Genomic DNA, 19,163 nt, shown 5'->3' with positions numbered 1-19,163 from the left:
TTTTATTACAGAAAACATGCAGCTGACGAAAATATTTTTGTCAACAAAATTAACACTGATGGAAATGTTTTGAGATTAATTAGTATTTTTTATGTGCATATATGTTCAGAATTAGATTTCATCACTATAAGAAGTGGAGCACTATACTTTTTTAAATTACAGTATCTCACAAAAGTGAGTACACCCCTCACATTTTTGTAAATATTTTCTTCTATCTTTTCATGTGACAACACTGAAGAAATGACACTTGTCTACAATGTAAAGTAGTGAGTGTACAGCTTGTATAACTGTAAATTTGCTGTCCCCTCAAAATAACTCAACACACAGCCATTAATGTCTAAACCGCTGGCAACAAAAGTGAGTACACCCCTAAGTGAAAATGTCCAAATTGGGTCCAATTAGCCATTTTCCCTCCCCAGTGTCATGTGACTCGTTAGTGTTACAAGATCTCAGGTGTGGGGATCGGGTGTGTTAAATTTGGTGTTATCGCTCTCACTCTCTCATACTGGTCGCTGGAAGTTCAACATGGCACCTCATGGCAAAGAACTCTCTGAGGATCTGAAAAGAAGAATTGTTGCTCTACATAAAGATGGCCTAGGCTATAAGAAGATTGCCAAGACCCTGAAACTGAGCTGCAGCATGGTGGCCAAGACCATACAGCGGTGTAACAGGACAGGTTCCACTCAGAACAGACCTCTCCATGGTCCACCAAAGAAGTTGAGGTCACGTGCTCAGCATCATATCCAGAGGTTGTCTTTGGGAAATAGATGTATGAGTGCTGCCAGCATTGCTGCAGAGGTTGTAGGGGTGGGGGGTCAGCCTGTCAGTGCTCAGACCATACGCCGCACACTACATCAAATTGGTTTGCATGGCTGTCATCCCAGAAGGAAGCCTCTTCTAAAGATGATGCATAAGAAAGTCCTCAAACAGTTTGCTGAAGACAAGCAGACTAAGGACATGGATTATTGGAACCATGTCCTGTGGTCTGATGAGACCAAGATAAACTTATTCGGTTCAGATGGTGACAAGCGTGTGTGGGGGCAACCAGGTGAGGAGGACAAAGACAAGTGTGTCTTGCCTACAGTCAAGCATGGTGGTGGGAGTGTCATGGTCTGGAGCTGCATGAGTTCTGCCGGCACTGGGGAGCTACAGTTCATTGAGGAAACCATGAATGCCAACATGTACTGTGACATACTGAAGCAGAGCATGATCCCCTCCCTTCGGAGACTGGGCCGCAGGGCAGTATTCCAACATGATAACCACCCCAAACACACCACTGCCTTGCTAAAGAAGCTGAGGGTAAAGGTGATGGACTGGCCAAGCATATCTCCAGACCTAAACCCTATTGAGCATCTGTGGGGCATCTTCAAACGGAAGGTGGAGGAGCACAAGGTCTCTTACATCCACCAGCTCCGTGATGTCGTCATGGAGGAGGGGAAGAGGACTCCAGTGGCAACCTGTGAAGCTCTGGTGAACTCCATGCCCAAGAGGGTTAAGGCAGTGCTGGAAAATAATGGTGGCCACACAAAATATTGACACTTTGGGCCCAATTTGTACATTTTCACTTAGGGGTGTACTGACTTTTGTTGCCAGCAGTTTAGACATTAATGGCTGTGTGTTGAGTTATTTTGAGGGGACAGCAAATTTACACTGTTATACAAGCTGTACACTCACTACTTTACATTGTAGCAAAGTGTCATTTCTTCAGTGTTGTCACATGAAAAGATAGAAGAAAAGATTTACAAAAATGTGAGGGGTGTACTTACTTTTTTTGAGATACTGTATATACACTATATTGTCAAAAGAATGGCCAAACGTTCCCATAGATACACTCCTAAACCTTGTGGACAGCCTTCCCAGAAGAGATGAAGCACTAACACTACAGACTAATGCCCGTGCATACGATCGGACATTCCGACAACAAAACCGTGGATTTTTTTCCGACGGATGTTGGCTCAAACTTGTCTTGCATACACACGGTCACACAAATGTTGTCGGAAATTCAGAACGTACAAGACTTACGACGAGCCGAGAAAAATGAAGTTCAATAGCCAGTGCAGCTCTTCTGCTAGATTCTGAGCATGCGTGGAACTTTGTGCGTGGGAATTGTCTACACACGCTCGGAATTTCCAACAACAAGTTTTGTTGTCGGAAAATTTGAGAACCTGCTCTCAAACAATTGTTGGCGGAAAGTCCGACAGCAAATGGTCTATGGAGCATACACATGGTCTGACTTTCCGACAACAAGCTCACATCCAACATTTGTTGTCGGATAGTCCGACCGTGTGTGCGCGGCATAAGACTTGGATGCCATTAAAGTTCATGTGTGTGTAAAGACAGGTGTCCCAATACTTTTGGTAATATAGCCTATGTTCACAATTTGATTTAATCACTATAAGAAGCGAAGCTCTATACTTTTCTTAATTATATATATTAGTCTTGAGGTATACATGATATACTTTTTTGGTGTTGGCTTGCCCTGCGGACAGGTTATTGGGTGGTATTGGGTGGCTGAGCGGGTCAATATTTTATATATTATTGTAGACAATTGTGGCCTTCCAATTTGTAGTAACAGTTTGGCGAAGACCCTTTTCTGTTCCACCATGACTGTTCTCCTGTGTACAAAGCCAACTCCATAAAGACATGGTTTGACCAGCTTGGTGTGGAGACACTCGAATATCCTGTACAGAGCCCCTGACCTCAACCCTACTGAACACTTTTGCATGGAATTGGAATGCCAGTTGTAAGCTAGCTCTTTTCATCCAACATCAGCACCTGACCTCTCAAATGGGCACAAATTCCCACAGACACACTCCAAAGTCCTGTGGAAAAATCTTCCCAGAAGAATAGAGGTCATTATAACAGCAAAGAGTGGCAACTCCTTATTAATGGCCATGTTACTGGAATGAAATGTCCCAACAAGCGGGGGGTGGGATGGTCAGGTCAGCGGTCCAACAACATTTGGTCATGTATTGTAACTTTATTTTCTTTAGAGGAGAGTAGTGGACAAAAATGATATTCTATGATTACTAATGGAAACTAAATTCAATATAGTGTAAAGCCTCGTACACACGATTGGAATTTCCGACGGGCATTGTGTGTTGACAGACTGTTGGCCTAAAATCGCTCCATCGGACAATTGTTGTCGGATTTTCTACGGAAAAATGTTGGATGGCAGGCTTATAAATTTTCCGCGGACAACAGTCTGTTGTCAGATTTTCTGAGCGTGTGTACACAAGTCCTTCAGACAAAAGTCCAAAGTACAAACACGCATGCTCGGAATCAGTGCTCACCAAACACAACATTAGCAGAAGGTGCCCAAAGGGTGGCGCTAAAGAGCTGAAAAGCCACGTAGTATGTCACGATGTTCGTATTTGTTGGCCGACAATTGTGTGCCGTTTGTATGCAAGACAAGATCCTGGCCAGCGCCCTTCGGACAAAAAGTCTGACGCTTTGTCTGCGGAAAATCAGATCGTGTGTACGGGGCTTAAGTGTTAGCTTCTGATTTAGTTTCTGTTGGTTCAGCGCTTTGGAACCATCAAGCTGAATGAAGCCAGTTGTGTATCAGATGCAAGATTGAAACATTTACTCACATGAAAAATATGAAAGCAATAATGAAGCCACGGGACCAACAAGATGACAGCCCAGATCTGCTGAACAGAAAACAAAATTAAATAAATAATGAACATGGAGAGAAAGAGATGTCCAGAATGTCCCTTTTCAGGCATCCTCTGCATCAAATACAAAACTGAAACATTTACTCACGTGATCAACATCAATGCAATAATGAAGACACGGTGCACATAGAATGAGAGCCCCGATCTGTGAAATAGTAAATAAAATGAAATGAAAAATAGACAGGGAGAGAAAAAGATATCCAAGATGCCCCTTTCTAGGAATCTGCATATTGAGATACTTTACCCAAAATTGCTGTTTGATTTAGCTTGATTTATTTTAGCACCACTGGAGCCTAATCTCTCCCTAACGCCAGGTCAGAGCTGTCACAAACTTGAGCTCTTTATAGTCCCATGCAGGGCTTTTTTCTCAGAGAATAGGTGCAGGAACTCCCTCCTTCCGAGTCACCTCTTATGTCCACCCCCTACCCACCTCCGAGCACCGTTCCTTGGTTCCACTCCCTACCCACCTCCGAGCACCATTCCTTGGTTCCACCCCCTACCCACCTCCGAGCACCGTTCCTTGGTTCCACTCCCTACCCACCTCCGAGCACCATTCCTTGCTTCCACCCCCTACCCACCTCCGAGCACCGTTCCTTGGTTCCACTCCCTACCCACCTCCAAGCACCATTCCTTGGTTCCACCCCCTACCCACCTCCAGGCACCATTCCTTGGTTCTGCTCCCTACCCACCTCCGAGCACCATTTCTTGGTTCCAACTCCTACCCACCTCCGAGCACCATTCCTTGGTTCCTCCCCCTACCCACCTTCGGACACCATTCCTTGGTTCTGCTCTCTACCCACCCCCGAGCACCATTCCTTGGTTCCACCCCCTACCCACCTCTGTGCACTGTTCCTTGGTTCCACCCCCTACCCACCTCCAAGCACCATTCCTTGGTTCCACCCCCTACCCACCTCCGAGCACCATTCCTTGGTTCCACTCCCTACCCACCTCCGAGCACCATTCCTTGGTTCCACTCCCTACCCTCCTCCGAGCACCATTCCTTGGTTCCACCCTCTACCCACCTCCGAGCACCATTTCTTGGTTCCACCCCCTACCCACCTCTCAGTAATGGATACAGAATCAAGTATCAATTTGTGGTGCTAAGTAATTTGTATGTAATTTGTTGAAAATGTTAGGAAGTAAAATAGATCCCCTGTAGCCAGCAACAATGGAGCACCCCCAGCAACAATAGACTCTGATTAGCTAGCAACAATAGACCTCTCCCTCAACAGTAGATGTCTCCCAGAAACGATTGTCTCCCTGTAGCATAAGAGTCCCCCAGCAACAATAGATCCCCCACCAGCGACAACTGACCTCCCCAGCAACAACAGACTCTCCCCCTGTAAAAATAGATCCCCTCCAACAACAATAGATCCCCCAGCAGCCAACATCAATAGACCCTCCAGTACAACCCAGCACCCCTTGCCATTACTGCGTTTCCCCATGTTCCTGCTGAAAAAAAGCCCTGATCCCATGACAGCAGTCACAGCATTGAAGATCACCATGTTTTGGATGCATTAGCTCCTAATGCCCCGTACACACGAGCGGAATTTCGGTCGGAAAAATCCTGGATTCCGACGGAATTCCGCTCAAGCTTGGCTTGCATACACGGTCACACAAAAGTTCTCCGAACTTTCGACCGTCAAGAACGCGGTGACGTACAACACTACGATGAGCCAAGAAAATGAAGTTCAATGCTTCTGAGCATGCGTCCCATTGTTTCCGAGCATGCAATGTTTTTTTGAGCGTCGGAATTGCATACAGAGGAACAGAGGAATTTTCTTCAAGATCTTTTTCGGTTGGAAAAATAGAGAACCTGCTCTCAATCTTTTGCTGGCGGAAATTCACACAGAAAAAGTTGGATGGAGCATACACACAGTCGGAATATCCGCCCACAAGCTCCCATCACACTTTTTTTTACGGAAATTCCGACCATGTGTATGCAGCATAATGCCACGTACACACGATCGGAAATTTTGTCCCACAAAAGACCGATGAGATTTTTTTCGCTGGAAAATGCGACCGTATGTATGCTCCATCTGACTTTTGCTAGCCGAAGCCAGCAAAAAATTGAGAGCATGTTCTTAATTTTTTGGTTGGGAAAAGTTACTATCCAAAATTGCGATCGTCTGTGGCACGTCTGTGGCAATTCCGACGCGCAAAATTCCTACGCATGCTTGGAAACAATTCGAGGCATGCTCAGAAGCATTGAACGTCATTTTCTCGGCTCGTCGTAGTGCTGTATGTCACCGCGTTCTTGCCGGTCGTAATTTCAGCGAACTTTTGCGTGACCGTGTGTGTGCAAGGCAAACTTGAGCGGAATCCCGTCGGAAAAACCATCATATCTTTTTCCATCAGAAATCCAATCATGTGTACGCGGAATAAGGCTCAATTCACAACTATGCATGCTGCTTTTGAGCATTTCAGCAGTGCTTTTTGCTGTGCTCTCTGTGTGTTTTTGACGCGTTTTGGATTCTTTTTTTTTCTTTTTATTTGGCCAATTTGTTGCTGGGCAGATTAAATAATGCAAAATGAGTAAAAAAACGCAGTAAAAATGCACTACATGCTTTTCTGCTGCTTCCCCATTGAAGTCTATTAAAACAAGTTTTAAGAGTTTTAAAAAAAGTCCCTGACTTTCGAAAAACGCAGAGGCACAAAAATACATTGATGTGAATGTGCTCCGTAAGAACCCATGTTAAAAACAATGTCCTGCGTTTCTGCAAAAAGCAGGAAAAAACACATTGATGTGAACCGAGCCTAATACCCTGTGCACACGATAGGATTTTCCAACAACAAAATCCATGTATTTTTTTCCGAAGGATGTTGGCTTAAACTTGTCTTGCATACACACGGTTACACAAATCTTGTCGGAAATTCCGAACGCCAAGAACGCGGTGACGTTCAACACGTACGACGAGCCGAGAAAAGTGAAGTTCAATAGCCAGGGCGGCTCTTCTGCTTGATTCCGAGCATGCGTGGAACTTTGTGCGTCGGAATTGTGTACACACGATCGTAATTTACGACAACGGATTTTGTTGTCGGAAAATTTGAGAACCAGATCTCAAACATTTGTTGGCGGAAATTACGACAGCAAATGTTCTATGGAGCGTACACACGGTCGGACTTTCCGACAACAAGCTCACATGCAACATTTGTTGTCGGAATATCCTATCGTGTGTACAGGGCATAATGCCGCGTACACACGATCGGACATTGATTGGACATTCCGACAACAAAATCCATGGACGTTGGCTCAAACTTGTCTTGCATACACACGGTCACACAAAGTGGGTCGGAAATTCCCAACGTCAAAAATGCGGTGACGTACGTCACGTACGACGAGCCGAGAAAAATGAAGTTCAATAGCCAGAGCGGCTCTTCTGCTTAATTCGGAGCATGCGTGGAACTTTGTTTGTCGGAATTGTGTACACACGATCGGAATTTATGACAACGGATTTTTTTTGTCGGAAAATTTGAGATCCAGATCTCAAATTTAGTGTGACGGAAATTCCGATGGAAAATGTCCGATGGAGCCTACTACACGGTCGGAATTTCCAACAACAAGCTCCCATCGAACATTTTCCGTCAGGAAAATCCAACCGCGTGTTCGGGGCATTAGACTGTAACTACCCTGTTTCCCCGAAAATTAGTCCTAGCGTGATTGTCGGCGATGGCTGCAATATAAGCCCTACCCCCCATATAAGCCCTAGTTAAAGTCCTTGTAAGTCTTTTTTTCAGGGTAGGGCTTATTTTCGGGGGAAACAGAGTAGGGCTTATTTGGTGGGTAGGGCTTATATTGCAGCCATCACCGACAATCATGCTAGGTCTTATTTTCGGGGAAACAGGGTAGTACAACAATGAAAATAGAGTTGCCTTCTTGAGCATGATAAAAACACAGGAAACTGAAGGATGATCCATAATATGAAAATATTCAAGCAGGAACACACTCTGCAAAATATACAATATAATCTGACCCATAGACTCACTCTGTACGTACTCACCACATCTGCTTTACTTACCCAATCTGCTAACAGACGTTTGGATGACTCTGAACAAGAAAAATAAAATGTATTTTTTTTTTAGAAAACTCCTTATTTACCATGTACATTGGACTTAATAAAATTCGGTGTAATGTAAAGTTTGGTGTGTTCTGTGAACTTTGTTATTGATCCGCGTTTTTGTGTAACTGGTGATAGTTAGTCCTATTCAACTGGGACTTGTTCTGTAACGTTGAAGATGTTTTGTAGCTTCTCCAAGCCACTTCTCCAGCTCTATTGAGTGTAAGGAAGATGTTCCACTATTTACAGTCACACAAATAGCACAGACTATGCGCTATCACCAAGGAATGTGTCAAGATGGATGTTGATTGTCCAAGAACATGACAGAAGATGTAAAATTTTATGAATTTACCCTGTTCTAATTACATAAAACAATCATTAAGGGGTCAGGAAGCCTGGGGCATGTCTTACATAAGAAGTATGGGAATTTTTTTTTCCCCATATTCATACCTACCTAGGTGGATGCAGCATCGGTCCGATGCTGAATCTGTCCCCCGGCGTCTCTGCACTGAGTACTGAGCCATCGAACATCGCCAATGGCTTGGTTCCCTCAGCCCCCCGAGCAGAGACCTGCTGCCTGTCCGTCAGCAGCTCTCCTCTCTGCCCCTCCACGCAAATTGGAGCGTTGAGCTGTAGAGGGGGCGGGGAGCGGCCTTCTCAGATGCCTATCAGTCCAGGCACCTGGCGGATACAGACTCCCAGAGTCGGGATGACGCGGAGCCTGGACTGATCTGTGTGACGTCAGCGGAGAGCGGACTACAGACCGCTGTCTGCTGAAAATGGGTCACAGGAGTGCAAGCGAATTACACTCCTGTGACCCATAGGAGGAGCCCAGCCAAAATGAGCTCAGGCTGGACTTCTCCTTTTAACCTACCCGCACTGATTATGATCTTCTCTATCACTCCCACACCCCATCTAAACAGGAATTGGAGTTTATCAGAATGCTGCAACATTGGGCTTAGATAGTCATAACACATATCTAAAGACAAAAAACTGACATCTCAGAAAATCTGAATCTGAAAGATTTTTATTTTTTGGGCTAAATGAGCTGGACTTTCTCTAAACCTCCACAAAGTCGTTAAAAAAAAAAAAACAGGCCATTGAACAGAAGGAAGACAGAACACATGGAGTAATATAGTGATCCATTATATAGCTGGAGTGTCAGAAAAACTAGAACGGATCTTTACAAATATCTCATCCCTGTGTCCTTCAACCCTAACAATACATGAAGCAAGTAAATCCAAAACACCCAACAGCAAGCATGAAGAGTGGATGTCATTATACAGTCAGGTCCATAAATATTGGGACATCAACACAATTCTAATCTTTTTGGCTCTATACACCACCACAATGGATTTGAAATGAAACGAAACTGCAGACTTTCAGCTTTAATTTGAGGGTTTTTACATCCAAATCAGGTGAACGGTGTACGAATTATAACAGTTTGTAGATGTACCTCCCACTTTTTAAGGGACCAAAAGTAATGGGACAATTGGCTGCTCAGCTGTTCCATGGCCAGGTGTGTGTTATTACCTCATTATCCCATTTACAGGGAGCAGATAAAAGGTCCAGGGTTCATCTCAAGTGTGCTATTTGCATTTGGAATCTGTTGCTGTCAACTCTAAATATGAGATCCAAAGAGCTGTCACTATCAGTGAAGCAAGCCATCATTAGGCTGAAAAAACAAAACCCATCAGAGAGATAGCAAAAACATTAGGTGTGGCCAAATCAACAGTTTGGAACATCCTTAAAAAGAAAGAACGCAGCAGTGAGCTAAGCAACACCAAAAGACCCGGAAGACCACGGAAAACAACTATGGTGGATGACCGAAGAATTCTTTCCCTGGTGAAGAAAACACCCTTCACAACAGTTGGCCAGATCAAGAACACTCTCCAGGAGGTAGGTGTATGTGTGTCAAAGTCAACAATCAAGAGAAGACTTCACCAGAGTGAATACAGAGGGTTCACCACAAGATGTAAACCATTGGTGAGCCTCAAAAACAGGAAGGCCAGATTAGCCTTTGCCAAACAACATCTAAAAAATCCTTTACAGTTCTGGAACAACATCCTATGGACAGATGAGACCAAGATCAACTTGTATCAGAGTGATGGGAAGAGAAGAGTATGGAGAAGGAAAGGAACTGCTCATGATCCAAAGCATACCACCTCATCAGTGAAGCATGGTGGTGGTAGTGTCATGGCGTGGGCATGTATGGCTGCCAATGGAACTGGTTCTCTTGTATTTATTGATGATGTGACTGCTGACAAAAGCAGCAGGATGAATTCTGAAATGTTTCGGGCAATATTATCTGCTCATATTCAGCAAAATGCTTCAGAACTCATTGGACGGAACTTCACAGTGCAGATGGACAATGACCCGAAGCATACTGCGAAAGCAACAAAAGAGTTTAAGGGAAAGAAGTGGAATGTTATGCAATGGCCAAGTCAATCTGACCTGAATCCGATTGAGCATGCATTTCACTTGCTGAAGACAAAACTGAAGGGAAAATGCCCCAAGAACAAGCAGGAACTGAAGACAGTTGCAGTAGAGGCCTGGAAGAGCATCTCCAGGGATAAAACCCAGCGTCTGGTGATGTCTATGCGTTCCAGACTTCAGGCTGTAATTGACTGCAAAGGATTTGCAACCAAGTATTAAAAAGTGAAAGTTTGATGGATGATTGTTAATCTGTCCCATTACTTTTGGTCCCTTAATAAGTGGGAGGCACATATACAAACTGTTGTAATTCCTACACCGTTCACCTGATTTGGATGTAAATACCCTCAAATTAAAGCTGAAATTCTGCAGTTAAAGCACATCTTGTTTGTTTCATTTCAAATCCATTGTGGTGGTGTATAGAGCCAAAAAGATTCACATTGTGTCGATGTCCCAATATTTATGGACCTAACTGTAACTGCAAAGAGCCACAACTCTGTGTTAATGACCAGATTTTGTCCAAAAAGCTCATAGAGTTGTGATGGTCAGGTCAGGGGTCCGCCAACATTTTGTAAATTTATTTTCTTTCGAGGAGAGTAGTGGACAAAAATCATGTACTAAGATTAGTAATGGGAACTAAATTTGATATATAGTGTAAGCAGTTTGTGATTTGTTGCTGTTAGTTCAGCACTTTGGTACCATCGGGCTTCATGAACCCAGTCGTGTATCAGATACAAGACTGAAACATTTACTCACATGATAATCACCAAAGCAATAGTGAAGCCATGGGACTTTTAAGTCATTAGACAGAAGTTTGTACATACAAATAACCCAACAGCCAAACGCAAGGGAAGAAACCTGGTATATGCCATGCAGTGTAGTGAGAAATATAAAGACCTGTATATTGAGGAGACACAGAGGCGTATCTAGTGAAAAAGGCGCCTATGGCAAGCACTGAAACTGTTCCCCTGTCAAAACATTTGAAACCCATCTTTCAGATAACTTTAACAAAAAAAAAAACCAGCACCAGTTTGATTAAACATAGCACTGGATATGTTTGTTTACATTTCCCTGGAGTTCCCCTTTAAGTAGAGCCATCCATGCCCACCAGCCTGCCTCTGACATTTCCAATCCCCCCCCCCCAACACTCCTCCTACCACAGCATGGACACTGTTACCCTGCACTCAGACCGGCTGTGACCTCTCCACCGGAAGCTCTCCTCCCTTATTTTCCCTTTTGCCACAACCAACATGGCTCCCGGCTGTCTGCAGCAACATGCCATGAATACAGCATCCCTATGGCAACGGTATGTCTTCCTGTGCAACTTTATTGAGGTCACTGATGCATAGACAGAGGCTGCAGCCTCAGACAATGGTGCACCATGGGAAATCTACAGACCAGTCCCTCAAGGTCCAACAAGACTTATACATTCAGGGCCGATCCTAGGGTCACCGACGCCTGGTTGCAGAAATATTTCTGGCGCCCTCACATGGGCGTGGTCATCTTACCAACCCCTCCCTGTTACAAATGTTTCTATGTCAACAACTTAAACAGAGATGCTCCCCTAAGGAGTCTTCGTTACCCTGGGATCCTCCCATGATCTCTTAACAATAAACAAATTACAGGAAGAGGGTACACTAACGAAACCTGGAGGGGGGTCTCCCTCATGGTCACAGAGAGGGCTTCTGTTAGAAAGTCTGGTAGAAAGAGCCCCCAGACATACCACAGACATAGTACAGGAGACGGTCAGAGACCGCAGACATGATACAAGAGATTGGTATAGGTCATATGGGTAGGTGTAACCAGATGTTTTGGGATTCTTATTTTGACAGGATTATTAAAGTATATTGATATAAAATCAACAGTCTATTATGCTAAATCTTACAAAAGAACCTTAATGTTGATGTATGTTAGTATGTTGATTGAGCTGTAGAGAAGATAGGACATCTGTGAGGTGACCTACAAACTTTTGTCTCTATGTTAGGGTTCAGGCCAGAGAACCTCCACTACCCTACAAGAGAGCCATCGGCACAATCTCATCTGTATCCCAACCACTGGAGGATTACTCAGACCTACCCTGAGTGAGTGAATTCAGGATGGGTTGCAGCTTCTCTTTGATCCGTTCCTTGTCCCGTTTCTCCTCCCTGGTGAAGAGATAGAGGTCCCGGGTCTGGTCACGGATGGTAGTCTGGCTTTGGAGGATATTGTTTTTCACCCAATCGCTGCCGTCATCCAGATTATCCACTACAACCAGCACATTCTCCCTACCTGTGTGGTGGGAAAAAGTAATGAGATGTCATTGGTCAAAGCAGTGATTTCTGCAAAAGATTTTGGAATGTTTAAGTGGAAATTATTATTAAAACTGAACTCTGTGTGCACAAAAAAACTCTCATTGGCAGCAAAGGATATAAATCCACTCTGTGTACACCAAAAATCTTTTTAAACCCAGTTATTACCTTAAAACCCAGTTGTAAAACCAGCTATTCCTTAAAAGTAGCAGTGACATCAGTTGTCCAACTTTCGGCCAACAAATGTTGGATGGCAGGCTAGTAAATTTTCGGCGGACAACGTTTTGACGTCAGATTTTCGTATGGTCAGTACACAAATCCGTCACACAAAAGTCGAAAGTACAAACACGCATGCTCGGAATCAATGCTCACCAAACAATGAAATTCGCAGAAGGGGCCCAAAGGGTGTCGCTCAAGAGCTGAAATTCCTTGTAGTACGTCACTACGTTCGTGTTTGTGGCACGACAATTGTGTAACGTTAGTATGCAAGACAAGATCCTGGCACATGCCCTTTTGACAAAAATCAGATGATTGGTTGGCCAACAATCGTACCGTGTGTACGAGGCTTGAAGCCTCGTACACACGATCGGATTTTTCGCAGACAAAGCGTCAGACTTTTGTCCGAAGGGCGTTGGCCATAAAATTGTCTTGCATACAAAACGGAACACAATTGTTGGCCAACAATCACGAACGTAGTGATGTACTACATGGCTTTTTAGCTCTTCAGTGCCATCCTTTGGGCACCTTCTGCTAATGTTGTGTTTGGTGAGCATTGGTGAGCATTGGTGAGCATTGCTTCCGAGCATGCGTGTTTGGACTTTGGATTTTTGTCTGTACACACGCTCAAAAATACCGACAACAGACCGTTGTCCACGGAAAATTTATAAGCCTGCCATCCAACATTTGAACATGGAAAATCCGACAACAATTGTCCGATGGAGCATACAAATGGTCGGATTTTAGGCCAACAGTCTGTCATCACACATTTCTCGTCGGAAAATCAGATCGTGTGTACGAGGCTTTAGACACAGGTGGAGGATTGCACGAGCAGATTATATTTGGATTTCTGCACAAGAATGGTGGATCACTCCTCTTTGTAACTTTTTTGATTGATCGCTTTTTCATGGACTGGAATGTTTGAATAGTTCATGCCTTTATTAATTGTTATATTTACACTTTAGTTTTTAGTATTAGCGCAGCACTTTTTTTTATACATATGTAGAACCCTTTACCAGAAGGTAGGTGCTAGAATAACATTTTTCTGGGTCTAAGATATCAGTATAGGCAAATTTAGCCAGGCCTGTGCTTTAGGCTAGGCCTGTTTGTTTTCATTTGGGGCTGCGAGTGTTTAGTGTAGTGGTGGGTGTGACCACCTGTGCTCTGACTCAGAGACGCCTCCCCTGCTTTCAGGAAGATTGTTCTGGAACAGAGGTTGGACCTGAGGTTTGAGTGGATGGCAGCTCATGTGAGGAGGTCTGACCAATTACCTTTCGGTGTTGGCAGGGGGCAGGCTTCCCATATAAGCTGGGTCACATGCTGTTAGGGAGGTTCTGACGCTGCAGGAGAAAAGGAGAATGGAGTTGTAGGTAGCTGCCGCAGGGCGTCCCCATGTGGGGGTGCGCCAAGCGCGGAGGAGGGATGTAGGAGCTGCTAGGATGTATTCCTGGATAAAGATCTTCACCATGGAGTTAGTGTCAAGCTGCTGTGACCGGGGAACACAGGACTTGCACTATGGAGAAGATCAGTGAAGAAGAACAGTAGGACTGAGGAGAGTAGAACAAAGTTCTGTGACCGGGGAACACAGAACTTGCCCTTTGGAGAAGGTCAGTGTGAAAGAAGCAAAAGGAGAATTGTTGAGAGTAGTGCAGAATGCTGTGGCCGGGGAAGGCAGCGTTTGCAGTTATGGACTGGCCGGGAACAGTAGTCCGCTTATTACCATGTGCTAGGCCGTCTGGGAGAGGTACCGAGTATCTCTGGCCTGGTAAAGCACTCTGATAATACCTTCCAAGAGATTGTGTAGCTACTAAATTCACTGAGCCACCGGGGAGAGGTAGTGCATGCCTCTGGCTTATTGATTTGCTAAAGTAACACCATTCAAGAGATTTTAATAAAGTAACAAAGCACAACCAGCAAACTGGGGTTATTCAGAGTGATCCCTTTTTGTCTTACTGGAAGTGATGATACAGGAGTCTAACAGTTTTGCAGCAAAGGATTTCTACAAGAGGAGTTTGAGGTAGTGATACTCTGCTGGAGTCAGTGTAGAGGAGGAAGAGGAGCAATAGTCTGCAGTGGAGATATGCAGGAGAATGGAGCAATAGTCTACAGTGGAGATATGCAGGAGAACAGACTGTGAATGTTAGAAGTGCATCATTTTCAGGGCTAAAGCTGCTAATCAATGTTCTACAAATGTGATGACAATTCGAAAAGTGCTGTGGGCATCCTATATCTTCCTTTACCCCAACCAAGTTGTATCCCACAATAAACGCAACAAAACTACGCAAATGACTGCTCATTGTCTCAGAGGTGATAGATGGGGGTCTGGCAGCAGGGTGATTTGGTGGATGTTAGTAACTAGTGGTAACCAACCGCTACACATATCCAATTAAAGCTATGCATTTTAGACCCAATAGCACAGAAATATTTTTGGGTTTACTGACACCCACTACTTTTTAAATCAATACAATTGTGTTTGTATTTAAAAGAGAAGTGTGGGAATAAAAAAAAACAAAAACCTACACGTTCATCTAGATGGCTGAAGCATTGATATGATGCTGCACCTGTACCCTGCTGGCTCTAAACCAGGGGTCTCCAAACTAGGCATGATGGGAATTGTAGTTCCTGAACAACTGGAGGCCCATAGTTTTGAGACCCCTGCTTTACACCATGAACTAAGAGATCAAAGACCACTAACCACTCAGTTCTCGGGTCTGCTCTTAGCACAGAGTGGTGACTGTCAGTCACTGGCTCTCTGCTCTGCCTCTCCAGTGCTCCCCAGAGCACCAAATTGTAGAGGGAATGGAAGTGGCTAGCTCAGGCTCTCTGTAATGTGCTGCTGAGCCAGCTGCCAATCATCAGCATCTGGGTGGATCGGGACATGACTGTCGGCATTCCTGCAGAGCCTGGACCGCCTCTGTGCAGTGGCGTCTCCAGCTTTCATATTTTGGGGGGCACATGGGGGGACAGGGACAAATGCAATTATATATATTTATATATACTGTGTATATATATATATATATATATATATCCTGGGGCCCTTTACTACGATCCCACAACATCCCTTTCACATGTTCTGCAGTGAGCTCCCTTCCTACTGTATTGGGGCCTCCCCAGGGTAGCAGAAAACAAGAGATATATGTCATCAGCATACCAAGAAAATATAAGGGTCCAAAGCAGTGGGAGAACTATCAGGGTTGCAGAGGTTTCCCTGGTGTTCTGCCACTGTGGGGTTCCCCAGCCTCCTCTTGCTGTCCTGCCCCTGCTATTGACAGTGCTGGTCTGGCATCTCTTGGAAATTACAGGCTGGTTCTCCTGTCCTAAAGACGGGAGAAATCAGTCTGTTTCAGTAACTTTAGTCCTGGTGGAGTCCTTCCTGCAACTCGCTCTTCTCCCTGCCAATGAGGATGCAGGGGAAGGAGCAGATCGGGCAGCCGTAGTTGTGTGAACGCTCACATTATGCAGTGTCAGTGAGCAGAGGGAGAGGGGAGAAATCACCCACAGGAGCTAACTGGGACGCTTTTTTTGTAAAAAAAAATAATTGGGGGGGCACATGGTGGGGCACAGCATAATGTTGGGGGGGGGGGTCAGGGCCCCCTCTGGCCCCCCCTAGTGACGCCATTGCCTCTGTGATGTCAGCAGACAGCAGACTTTAGCTCGCTGTCAACCAAATCTGGGTCACTGAGAGCAGGACTACCTGCACTCCTGTGACCCACAGGGAAGTATGGACCAAAATAGTTTTGGCCATACTTTTCCTTTAATAATATTATTTCTAACTGTAAGTTAATTAATAAATAACATTGTGTAATAACTCACCCAAGACTTGTGACATGTGTTTGACCTCTTCATCATAAAGGGACTCGGTGATGTCGGTGATGTTGATCCGCCCCCTGGTCTTGGAGTGATACAATATGGCGAAGGAACATTTGGAGACCTGGTCCCTGAACTCCCGGAAGTTGCTCTTGGTGATGCAGAATGGAACCACCTTTCCTGCAGTTTTGAGGGCAGCCGACAGCCAGTTATACTCATCCACTGAGCTCCAGGAGAAGATTCCGATGACCTGAGATTGCACAGCCAGGGTGATTAGCGAGAAAAATTTGACATATCACTTAAAGAAGCAAACCAACCAAAACCTGGGAAGATGGGATCCTCTGTCAAATTTGTATTGCTGCCTGAGCTTTCCTTTACTCTGCCTTGGTATCAAGGGGACAAGAAACAAATGAGAACTTCCCAAAAACTGATGCATAACTCTCAAATAACTGCACTTTCCTCCAATTCATAACAGTCTGACAATAAGTGATGTGATGTTGACGTTAAATATGGAAGTCTGGAGAAGACAGACTGACCAAATGAGCCACTTGGTGGAAAGTTCTTTCTCCAGCCTCCCTTTTGAATTATACCTGGTTATTGTAATGTGACAAAAATGTCACATTACAAATTTTATTGAAATAGGCAAACTGTTTAAATCTAAACTCCAATCAGGAGAAAAAGAAAAATATTAGGTGCTTTCCTTAGTTTTTTTTTTTTACAATCTGGTCCAGTGTTTTTTTTTCCCCCCAGACAAGTCCCTTAACACCCCCGTTTTTATTGCATCCTCTGCGCCACACTTCCCCTTTCCCACCTCCCTGGAAAATAATGGTGGCCACACAAAATATTGACACTTTGGGCCTAATCTGGACATTTTCCCTTAGGGGTGTACTCACTTTTGTTGCAAGAGGTGTAGACATTAATGGCTGTGTGTTGAGTTATTTTGAGGGGACAGCAAATTTACACTGTTATACAAGCTGTACACTCATTACTTTATATTGTAGACAAGTGTCATTTCTTCAGTGTTGTCACATGAAAAGATAGAAGAAAAGATTTACAAAAATGTGAGGGGTGTACTCACTTTTGTGAGATACTGTGGAATAGATGCATTACACACGGAGTGATATATTTCAAGCATTTCTTTCTTTTAATTTTGATGATTATTGCTTATGCCCCATACACGCGATCAGAATTCCAGCCAGCAAAAGATTGAGAGCAGGTTCTCTATTTTTCGGTCGGTAAAAGTTCCTATCCGAAAATGCGATCGTCTGTATGCAATTCGGACACGCATGATCGGAAACAATTCGACGCATGCTCGGAAGCATTGAACTTAATTTTCTCGGCTCGTCAGTGCATTCTTGGTGGTCGAAAGTTCAGAGAACTTTTGTGTGACCGTGTGTATGCAAGGCAAGCTTGAGCGGAATTCCGTTGGAAAAACCATCCAAGTTTTTTCTGACAGAATTTCTGATCCTGTGTATGGGGCATTACAGTGAGTGAAAACCCAGAATTCAGTATCTTAGAAAATTAGAATATTACAGAAGACCAATAAAAAAAAGATTTTTAATACAGAAATGTTGGGTTGCTGAGAAGTCTGTCCATGTACAGTATAGTATGCACTCAATACTTGGTCGGGGCTCCTTTTGCATGAATTACGGCATCAATGCGGCGTGGCATGGAGGTGATCAGCCTGTGGCACTGCGGAGGTGTTATGGAAGCCCAGGTTGCTTTGATAGCGGCCTTCAGCTCGTCTGTATTGTTGGGTCTGGTGTCAATCATCTTCCTCTTGACAATCCTCCACAGATTCTCTATGGGGTTTAGGTCAGGCGAGTTTGCTGGCCAATCAAGCACTGTGATACCATGATCATGTGACCAGGTATTGGTAGTTTTGGCAGTGTGGGCAGGTGCCAAGTCCTGCTGCAAAATGTAATCAGCATCTCCATAAATATAGCAAAAAAGTGCAGCGCTATGAATTGTAATTGGTGTTAGTTGATACAAATATAAGTGTACCACAACTAAAAGTGCAAAAGTGCAAATAATATCCGTGATTATGAACCATAAATCGTATAAAATCAATACAGTGCACATCAAGAGTTGATCGAGCAAGTGTTCAATGCATCAATAATGCACAAAATACAAATGTCCATATATAATGGATAAGTGACTTGAATTTATGAGATAAAATCCTGGTGCACTGTGAAGTGAATCATTCATGAATAATGGGACATGAAAAATAAACTTGACCATGTGACCACCTGTCAGGGCTGGGCTAAGCTCTTCCTTCTCTGAGCTGGCCGCTGTTGATGATATCCTGCTCATCAGTCCTGCCTACTTAAAGCCGTCCAACTCACTTTATCTCTGCCTTCGCCTTTGGTCACATCTCAGAGACTTTTCTCCTGAGTTCCTGTTGAAGACTTGCTCGGCTGACGTCCCTTCTGGCTCCTGATCCTGCTTGCTGTACTACTACGTTGATCTCTGGCTCTCTGACATTGGTATTGGCTGACTACCCGATCCGGTTACTGAACTCTTGCTAGGCTTACTCTGTTTAACTTTTTATTATTATTAAACAAGTGTGATTAACTGTACTTCTTTCTCAGTCTAATTCATGGTTTCTGACACCACCACAGAGAGATGGGAGGCTTACCGGAAAGCCAGTGACCGCTCTTACTCAGGGGGGTCATACAAGGCTT

The 19,163-nt window shown here is 44.3% G+C and overlaps 1 protein-coding gene across 1 annotated transcript in view; it reads right to left on the bottom strand.

The window, feature by feature from the left end:
- LOC141148173 (uncharacterized) overlaps positions 1-19,163 on the bottom strand; it is a 61,558-nt gene that overhangs the window by 22,708 nt on the left and 19,687 nt on the right. Inside the window, exons 7-11 of the mRNA XM_073635367.1 lie at positions 16,486-16,729; positions 12,245-12,436; positions 7,697-7,725; positions 3,766-3,822; positions 3,594-3,650 (exon numbers count right to left, since the gene is read on the bottom strand). Coding sequence (XP_073491468.1) covers positions 3,594-3,650; positions 3,766-3,822; positions 7,697-7,725; positions 12,245-12,436; positions 16,486-16,729 — 579 coding nt within the window. The remainder of the gene's footprint in view (positions 1-3,593; positions 3,651-3,765; positions 3,823-7,696; positions 7,726-12,244; positions 12,437-16,485; positions 16,730-19,163) is intronic.

This window comes from Aquarana catesbeiana, linkage group LG06, assembly GCF_042186555.1.
Source record: "Aquarana catesbeiana isolate 2022-GZ linkage group LG06, ASM4218655v1, whole genome shotgun sequence".
In the NCBI taxonomy this organism is placed as follows: Eukaryota; Metazoa; Chordata; class Amphibia; order Anura; family Ranidae; genus Aquarana; species Aquarana catesbeiana.
The sequence above is the reverse complement of the archived record's forward strand: the minus strand, read 5'-3'. Positions and strand labels throughout refer to the sequence as shown.